The following is a 9,224-nucleotide window of genomic DNA, read 5'->3' as shown; positions in this document are numbered from 1 at the left end:
GTGAGAGCTCACAGCCCCAGCTCCCTTCTTAAGTGCCTGGAAGGAGTAATTGTGGGCCCATACCGCAGGTCTTTTTCTCCAGCTACAGGACCAAAGAGGGCCCTGCTGTGCTCAGGACACCCCCCTTATATGTTCTTACCCATCTCGGCTACAGGGCATCAGCTACCATGTCTCTTTGTGGCCCCAAGCTGCTGGGAGAGACGTCCCTGGGGAAAAGGGGCTCTCAGGGCAAGACAGCAGATCCCTGGAAGGAGCATGCCCTGCAGCCAGTGTGTGGACCAGGCCATGGGAAAGATTTTGCACCTGGAAGCTGAGACCTTCCCCCACACAGCTGTCCTGGCCCCAGTGCTCCCAGGCTGTAGGGCAGTTCGTCCCACTCTAACACTTGATTCCTCAGCAATGGGTGGTGCAGCCCTGGCCAGGCTGCTCTGCCCTGCGAGCTCTGCCCGTGGCATGGGGACAGTGGGCAGATCCCATGCTCCAGCTCTGCAGCTTATGGCTGCAGTAAGCACAGAGGGCAGATCTACCTCTCCAGCCAGGGCCTGGTCTGTGTGCAGGAAATTCCTGGGAGGGAGGAATCACAACCTGCAGCACAGATGGGATAGATACTTCTGCAGCAGGCACACATGCTACCTCCCCCCTAAAAGGGCATATGAGCCTCCTCTAGGAAGCAGCCGGGCAAACAGAGACAGAGACACCAACGTCCCCAAGCCCAAGCTGCAGGAAATGCATGCAGGTCCCCAGCACCTGCTGCTCACAGAGCATCCCCTGCCGCTGGAGAGTCACGGGGTGGGGCCAGGAGGGAAGGCAGTCCTGCGAGAGAGTGAGTCCAGAACGTCTCCTCTCCTCTCAGATGACAGCCTTGGGATAGACAGAGCTTATGGAAGGAGTGCAGCAATGGAGACACGTAGCAAAGGGAAGCAGACATCCAGGGTGGAAGCCTCCCTTGCCATGGGGCCAGTGGCCACAGCCCTGGATGGCCCAGCTCTACCCAGAAGAAGCTGTAAGGAGAGCAAGAGCAGCAGATTTTGAGCTGTTCGGCAGGCCCCAGCTCTCAGTGCCAACCCTTCCCACGAAACATTGAGACAGGCCCTTACCAAAGGTGGGCAGCCACTACTGGGACTCACTGCACGGGACGTGGCAGTCACACTCACAGATGTCACAGCGCAGGAACCAGCGGGCCCAGCCTGAGTGCTTGGTGACACAGGCTGAGATTTTGATGCAGCCACGGTTGTGGAAGGCTCCCAGGTGGGCCTGGGTGCTGCAGGATGAGGAGCACCTCCCGGTAATGTCCCGCTCGCTGATCTCGATCCGACCTCGCAGGCAGATCCCTGCAAGAGCAGGGCCAGAGCACATCACAGGGTGCCCACCAGCCCTACAGCCCTCCTGCAGCAGGCTGAGGGAAAAGAGAGATCGGAGACACGCCTGCAGCCCTCCCGCCTGCTCCCCATGCAGGCAGGGTGCCCTCTCGGGCTCAGCGTGACACCCAGCGGTACTCACGGAGACAGGTGGGCTTGGGGGTCCAGTGGCCGTCAGACTGGCAGGCGCTGGCCGGGTCCCCCAGCAGCAGGAACCCAGGCCGGCAGCTGTACCGCACCACCGAGCCAACCCACCAGTCATTGCCGTACACTACCGAGTTGAAGTCCGCTTCGGGTCGTCCGCAGTTCACTGGGGACAGGGAGGTTCCCATGGGCAGTGTGGGGCTAGTGCCCTGTACAGCCTGCTCAGCAGAACGGCAGCCCAAGGAGATGCACCCGGACAAGGTTGCAGGTCCTGAGCAAGGACCAGGGTGCTGGGCAGGCCCTGTGGGTGCCCCAGGCTGCGTCCCCTTGTGGCCTGAGGACCTGGCTGCTGGAGAAACTCCACAGACGTGTGCGTGGCACAAAACCTGCCCTTCCCAGGCCGGCTGCGCCAAGCCCTGCAGCGATCCCCAGGGCCCCCCCGGTCTCCCCCTTCTGGCTGTACCTCGGCAGAAGGACTTGTAGCCCAGCCAGCAGCAGCTGCCATCCCCGCACTGGCTCCTCTTCAGCTCCTTGTGCTTCCCCTTGCAGCCCCCCAAGCAGATGGGCGCTGTGCCAGACCAGTAAGTATCCAGGTCTCCTGGTGCCGCAGGGAGCAAGGCAGAGCAGGGCTGGGGCAGGGGGCCGAGGACCACCCTTCCCGCCAGCTCCCCAGCCCTCAGAGACCCGTGGGGAGGTGGTACAAGCCCAGTGAAGGCTCCTCTCAGCCCACCCCCCGACCCTTGCTGTGGTGCAGAGTGCATCCGCTTGCGGCCCCCAGCTCTTCTGCAAGCCAGCTCCCGCTTCCCCTGTGCCAAGCCTCGGCACAGGGACATGACAAAGGTCTTGTTCCCCGCTGGGGAAGACCGGTCCAGCCAGGTGCCAGCAGCTCTGGGGCACCCTGTAAGCCCCTCTTCCCCCAAACACCCTGTTACCTTCTGGGTCTTCACAGGAGACCAGTGTGGCCAGCACGGCGAGGAAGAGGAGGCCCAGTCCCATAGCGCACACTCTGCCCTCCTCCCCTTGCCCCTCAAATCAAATGCCCTTTCTCCGCTTGCCCAGGAGAAAGTGAACTTGGTTTCCATACACACAGGACAGGGGATGCTGTAGGACATGGGGGAAGGGAGGAAACCTTCCCTTTAATGCCAATCCTCTCCCCAGCAGATAATCTCTGGCAGATTACCCACCCTGGACCCAGTGTTTAAAGGGACAACTCTTCCCAGCCACCACAGCCTCGCCTCTGCTCCCGACACTTAGCACTCACGTAGCGCAGGAGCGCTGTAGTCCGAGGTAACGCAGCTCTGGCAGCAGAGTCCCAGGGCCCGCGTGTTGGAAAGAGGGCCCAGCTGCAAGTGCTGCGAATGCAAACCTGGCAGGAGGCCCTTCTCTCGAAGGCATCCTTGGCCCAGCTCTGCCAAGTGCCAGGGAACAAGGGCCAGGCAGGGGTGGGGAAGGCTGGGCAAGGCCCGGCCACTTCACCTGCTGGCAGCCCAGGGATGCTCTCCCCAGAGCCAGCAGCATCCTCCTGCAGTGCACGCTGTCAGGGCTGCTGGGACAGCCAGCTGCCTCCCACCCTGCCTCACCCGGAGCACAAGGTGCCCAGCGCACGGCCCCAGCTGCGTTTCACTGGCCCATGGAAGGCATTCTGCATGCACGCCCCTGGAGAGCGCAGTATTGGGGTGCGGATGTGCACATTGACCTTCCCACATGGATCCAGCCCCAGGAAACCATCCCACACAGACTGCAGCGGGCAGCTCTGCCCACTTCATCCCTGCTCCTCATCCAGCTCCTGTGCGTGGCAACTGCAGAGCATGCTGCCCCTCACCGAGGGCGCAGGCCTAAGGGCTGCTCTCATCACCCCATCCCAAGGGCACAGCCACGAATCACACCCACAGCGTTTGTAATTAGAAAGCGAGCAGATGGCCAAGGGTTTAGCATAAAGTGATTTCCTCCATTAACCTGGAATTCCAACAGCTTTTGCTGAACTGCTTGAGAAAGACGGTGAGGGGAAAAAAAAATAAAATCAGCCTCCAGCCCAGGTCAGTGGGGCGCCTCCCTGCCTCCATCCGGGCACATCACCTCCACACACAGGGCAGCGAGGGCCCGAGTGTCACTCCAGGGACACCAGCTTCACACTGTCCTCATCCAAATCACTCGACAAAGGGCAAGCTGGCTCTGCTCACAAGCCCAGGCTACTCTCTATATTCAAAAAGTGACATTCATGCCCTGAAGGAGGCAGAAAAAAAAAAATCAAACCCACATCAGGACAGCAGGAAACGAGAGTGCCAGAGCTAAACCTGGCCTTCCAGTGCCACCTCTGGGGACGCGGAACAACGCACTCTCCAAAGCAGTCGCCAGCTGCACCAAGCAGCAGCACGTAGGACATGTCAAGAGATCCTGGCAGCTCTTCAGTGCCCACCTTCCACACTGCAGGCTCTAGGCAACTCGGTCTCATCCTCTCACCACCACATGCCACGGCTGGCAGGAATGGGGCTGAAACAGACACCAGACACTGGTTGGCCTGGCAGTCTGACTTTTATTTGTCTTGCCAAAGTACACTTTGCCCAACCAGGAGCCCAAGCCCCAATGTGGGGAGGAAACCCAGGGAAGGACAGAAGCAGTAAGAAGCTCCCAATCCCCCGGTGCTGCAGGGTAGCAGTAGCCTGCAAGGGACAGCACCTCCAGCCCTTTCCTCCCAGAGATCAGTGCAGGGTAATGGGATCGGTGGTGCAAACACCACCAACAGCACCAGCTCAACGACCTAGGAAAGATGATGTACAGGGAAGCGCTGATGAAGGCAGAAGTAGATCATGCCATCCCTTGGAGGACAAAGTATGGATGGGGGAGAACAGACCTGCTAAGGGCCACACATCTCCCCGGGGAAGAGGCCTCAGCCACAGTGTCTGCTCAGCACACCATCCTGCCTGGGGAGATCCTGGCTGAGGACGAGGCTCAGCGAGGGATGACAACTTAGCTGCACAGCAGCAGGGACCACATCACCAGCGAGTGAGCAAGAGGGGAAGGCCTGTGTCAGGCTAAGGCCAAACCTCCTGGAAGGGTGGGAGAGGCTTGCTAGTCCCTAATCCCCAAAAGGAGACGACAGACAGCTCTTTCCAGCTCAGATCACTTGACCCACAACTGAGAGAGACCTGTCCTTCCCCTCTCCCCATGCTGACCAGAACCGGCAGCCAGTGAGGCTGGAGCAGCAGAGGGGGAAGTTAGCCAGCTGCAGGTAGGTGAAGACAAGCTCAGCCCTCTCCCCCAAGCACTTCCCAACCTCCCCCACCAGCACATCCCATGGAGGCCCAAGTTTTCCACATGCAGAGAGGCAGGTGAGCACCTCACACGATCTGGATGCCCAGCTCCTCAGCCGTCTTCTGCAGACGGTCCATGACATTCTCCTCCAGCTCCATAGCCAGCCCGCTGGGTGCTGCCACCTGCTCCTCCGAGGATGCGCCGGCCATGACATAATACACAGTCTCACTCTCACCATGCTCATTGGTCCGGTTCACCACACGGATGATGGGGTTGGCCGGGGTGCTGGGTTCTTGCTCCGACGACAGCGCTGCTCCTGGGAAGGCACTCGGCCGTGCCGGCTCAGGGTTGTCAGCAGAGCAAGCTGCTGGGTGCAGCGGGGCCACTTGCAGCTCAGCAATACTGTTCTCCACCAGGGGAGCCTCTGCCGGGGCCTCCAGAATGATGCTCTGCAGGTTGCCCTCGCCCTCAGACAGCACCACACACTCAGTTGAGCCATCCATTGCCTCCCCCCGCTTCTCTCTGTCCTTCAGTAGCTGCTCTGTCAGCTCCACGCTCTCGTAACGCACCAGCTGCAGCCTCATGTAGCCATCCTCGTGTTCCTTGTACCTGAGCAGAGATAGGCAGGGGTGATGGAGCCAGTCACACTGCAGCCCCTTCCCAAGAGACAGGTAGCAGCCTGAAGCAACAGCCAAGGAAGGGGTACTATATTCTAGGTTCCGATGCCCAGTGCTACATAGATGATACCGGGCAAGTAAGATAAAAACCCTTCAGTCCCTACCCCTAAAAGCACATCCATGTGGCAGCTTCTGAGCTTTCTGCCAGGCCTCTATCATCTCCCAAGCCCATCTCCTTTCAACACTGTTTCACTGGGAGCATTTGAAGTCCATCCTCTTCCCCTCCCAGCTTTTAGGCTCTGGAGTTTCCTAGAGAGGATGCAGCAGAGGCATCTGTCAAGAGACTGATCTGCAGCAGCTCTCTCTAGAGTGGGACACCTGGACCTAGCCCCTGCCAAGCTCAGAAGCGTCCCACCAGATGCAGCTGTGATGGCACCACTGCTGCCCTTGCCCCTAATCTCTGACCCACTGCTGGAGCTGCCACCCAGCACTGCTCTGCCGCTGTGCCAGACCCCACCGAATGCTTGCTGCCCAGTGCCTCCCAGCCACTGGGAAACGGGTCTTGAGCACATTACAGGCAAACATCAGAGCCCAAGCACTGCCAGGTCGCTGCTCCAGCAAGACGCAGGATACAGCTCCAGCTGTCTCTTGCACTAGAGAGGAGGTAGTGAGGAGCTAAGGATGGGCAGTACCTGAAGCGAGGATGCCCCGAGGGCCATTTGAACTGGTGTTTCTTCCTGAGGTGGACAGTGAGGTTGTTTCCACGTGTGAAGCACTTGTCACAGACATGGCACTTGTACCGGGGCTCTGTGTCACCCTGAAGGGCAGAGAGAGGGACGTGAATACCCCACGAGCCTGATCAGAGGGCCTGGTACCCATGCTTAGGCATGGAAGGAGGAATCAGGTTCTCTGAGAAGACTGACATGATGTATCATTGCAGCAGTAAGAGAGGAACGCAACCTGACCTCACATGCCTACAGCCCTGGTCAGCCTGGGGCACGTCACATGAGTTTAGCTTTTTTCCTCACGCTTCTGTACAGCATGTTGCACTTAGCGGTTCTCAGCCTCACCGGGAGAGAGTACAGAGCAGAATAGCCCTCTGCTCCCTTCCCACCTCATGGACTTTCCGGTAGTGCAGTTTGATGGAGCAGAGGGAACGTGCAGTGAAGCTGCAAGCCTCAAACTCGCAGCGATAGGCTGGCTCTTTGCTGTGCGTGTCCAGATGTTTCCTCAAGTCAATGAGATTCTTGCAGCTAGAAGGAAGTGGCAAGGGAACAGAGCTGAACACTGTGTAGCGCGCGTGCGCGCGCACATGCACGTACGTGCCTCTGGGTGCTTCTCCGTCACCAGTCTGGGAAGGCGGAAAGCCCTGGTCCTCACCTGTAGTCACAGTAGTCACACTTGAACGGCCGCTCCTTGCTGTGCCGAAAACGAATGTGATTGCGCAGGGAGGAGGGCAGCGGGCAGGTCATGTCACACAGAGGGCACTTGTAATGGTTCACTGTGGAAAAATGGGTGGAAAACATTACCACAAAGCAGAGGAGAGCACACACTCTTCAGAGCCTCAGCTGGGAGAAGGGGCCTTTACTCACCGTGGTTCCTTATATGGTCACGGAGCAGCCTCTCTGTGGCAAACCTCTTGGAGCAGTGAGAACACTGAAACCTCTGCTCTGCAGCATCAGGGCCAGGGAGAAAGGGGGGGGGGGTGGTGAGGAAAAGAGATCAAAGCAGAGAGAACAGCACACAGAGCAGCAAGTGAGAAAGAGAGGTAGCTACAGTGGAGCTGGGAATCCTTCTCTCCAGGCAGAGATAGCAGACACTGACTACAAAGCCAAGCAAAAAAAAAAAAAAAAAACCAAAACACCACACACTTTGTGCAAAGGCCAATCTGCCTCCCCTTCGCACAGCCTCCTTGCGTGGCCAGTGCAGGAACTGGGGAGCAACCACCACACACCCCACCAGCACAGCACAAGGGAACACAACAAGCAAATCCCAGTGCTGCTGCAAGTGCCCAGCTGCTGCCTTTGACTTCAGTCCTGGGTCCCTACAGGAGGAACAGCTCTGGCTGCAGCAGTGCGAGCCCTGTGCAGCCTTGTCAGCCTCCAACCCTCCTGCCTCTGCAAGAAGATGCTTCTCAGAGATTCACCAGTGTCTTAGCTCCCAGTCATCAGAGAAGCCAGGCTGCTTCCAAGCACACCTGTGCCCTTTGCTCGCAGAGAACAGGCAGCTCTAGCAAACCAGATGGCCCAGCCAGAGGACAGTTCACAACCCACTCCTCCCCAGCTCGCAGAAGCTTACGGTCCAGCGCAGTCTGACGGCGGATATGGTCAAAGAACTTGGTGTTGTTGGCGAACATCCCCCCACAGGTAGGACAGGCCACCACCTTCTCCTGCGTGTGGCTGCGCAAGTGCTCCCGCAGTTTGCAGCGCCCCTTGAAGGTGCAATCGCAGTCTAAACAGAAACAACAGAGTGTCATTAAGATCCTTCACACACGGGCCACGATCCACAGCCTGACTGAATGGCAGGCTTCTTGCTTCTGCTTTGACTAGCAAGGATCAACTTCCTGCTCCAAAAAGACCACAGAGCAGGGTCACAGCAGGATGACATCACTAGCGTACAACTGGCGTAGGCCCCCCCACCGCAAGCAGCTATGGCAATTGCACAAACAAAGGAGAGAGAAATTATTCAAAAAAATTAAACTGGAGCGTTTTCTTCTAGGCACTAATTAAATATAAATGAAGAGTTCAATATTAAGCACTCAACTGGATCCCCTGAAGGAAATTCTACAGGAATATTTCACTGTTAGGACCACGCACACGTATTTTTGAAGTTCAAGAGGCTCTCTGAAACTCTGCCAAGGAGTGCAGAGTTCTCCTGTACAGCGTTTGCAATCCAGCCCTGTGCAAAGCTCTCTAGAGAGGCCCTGCATGCACCCGCTAACCTTTCCAGCCACAGAGGACCACGTGGTTCTCCTTCCCTGCTGCTTTGTACTCCGAACAGAAACTGTGATCCTCCACATGCCGATAGAACCACTCGGGATTATCAAATGATCTCTGTTGGGGAGCAGGGACAGACAGAAGAGGGTGAAAAGATCAGCACAAGCTGGCCTCAGCCAGAGCACAACATACGCTTTCACACAGGTACAAACACAGCCAACAGGCAGGCATGCAGGTGAGCTGCAGGACAAAAGCAGCTCTCCTTCCCTTGGCCGCCACGCCACAGAAAACACACAGAAAAGCAAAACTGGGTCCCCTGTTCTCACCTCACAGTACTCCCACAGACACAGAAAGTTCTCCTGGATCTCGGGGATGATATTGCGGCTCTGGAAGTCCAGCTGGCAATGGCTCACATCTGACTGGCTCTGCAGGGCCCGTAGCCCCCACTGCTTCAGCTTGGTGTGGTAGCAGTGGAAATAGACGTGGCGAATGAGGTCAGCTGAGCTCTCTGGGGCAGCAGCTGGTGCGTGGGGGAAACAGAACCCCCCTCCCTGCCACAAACACGTGTATTCCTCTGCAACGCAAAGAGGAGATATACAGGCCACAATGGTCTGATGGAAACTCTCCAAGTAAAGCTCAGGTTTACACAGACAAGCACCACGGCTTGTTTCATGAGACTCCCGTCCTGCAACAGGCAGCGCTGCTCTCCTCAGGGAGAGGACGATTCTCTCACAGTGAAATATCTCAGGGAAGCGGGAGGGCTCACGAGCCGCAGCGGTCCAGGCCGCCAGCTCCTTACCGAGAGGGTCCACCTCGTCCCGCTGTTCCCCGGGAAGGTGCTGCTGCAGGTGCTGGGCCACGTGCTCGCAGAACTCCTCCATCTTCGAGGCCACGTAGGCGCACACCTACCACTCGCA

General features: G+C 57.9%; 1 protein-coding gene across 1 annotated transcript in view; it reads right to left on the bottom strand.

Annotated features, from left to right (window-relative positions):
- Positions 1 to 4,021: 4,021 nt before the first annotated feature.
- HINFP (histone H4 transcription factor) overlaps positions 4,022 to 9,224 on the bottom strand; it is a 5,832-nt gene continuing 629 nt past the window's right edge. Inside the window, 9 exon segments of the mRNA XM_009329572.1 lie at positions 4,022 to 5,363; positions 6,064 to 6,188; positions 6,486 to 6,624; positions 6,752 to 6,872; positions 6,964 to 7,041; positions 7,670 to 7,822; positions 8,313 to 8,424; positions 8,634 to 8,881; positions 9,107 to 9,218. Coding sequence (XP_009327847.1) covers positions 4,841 to 5,363; positions 6,064 to 6,188; positions 6,486 to 6,624; positions 6,752 to 6,872; positions 6,964 to 7,041; positions 7,670 to 7,822; positions 8,313 to 8,424; positions 8,634 to 8,881; positions 9,107 to 9,218 — 1,611 coding nt within the window. The 3' untranslated portion in view covers positions 4,022 to 4,840.

The sequence above is a fragment of the Pygoscelis adeliae genome, unplaced genomic scaffold, assembly GCF_000699105.1.
Source record: "Pygoscelis adeliae isolate BGI_AS28 unplaced genomic scaffold, ASM69910v1 Scaffold268, whole genome shotgun sequence".
NCBI classification, from domain to species: domain Eukaryota; kingdom Metazoa; phylum Chordata; class Aves; order Sphenisciformes; family Spheniscidae; genus Pygoscelis; species Pygoscelis adeliae.
Note: the sequence above shows the minus strand (reverse complement) of the source record. Positions and strands in the feature narration are given on the sequence as shown.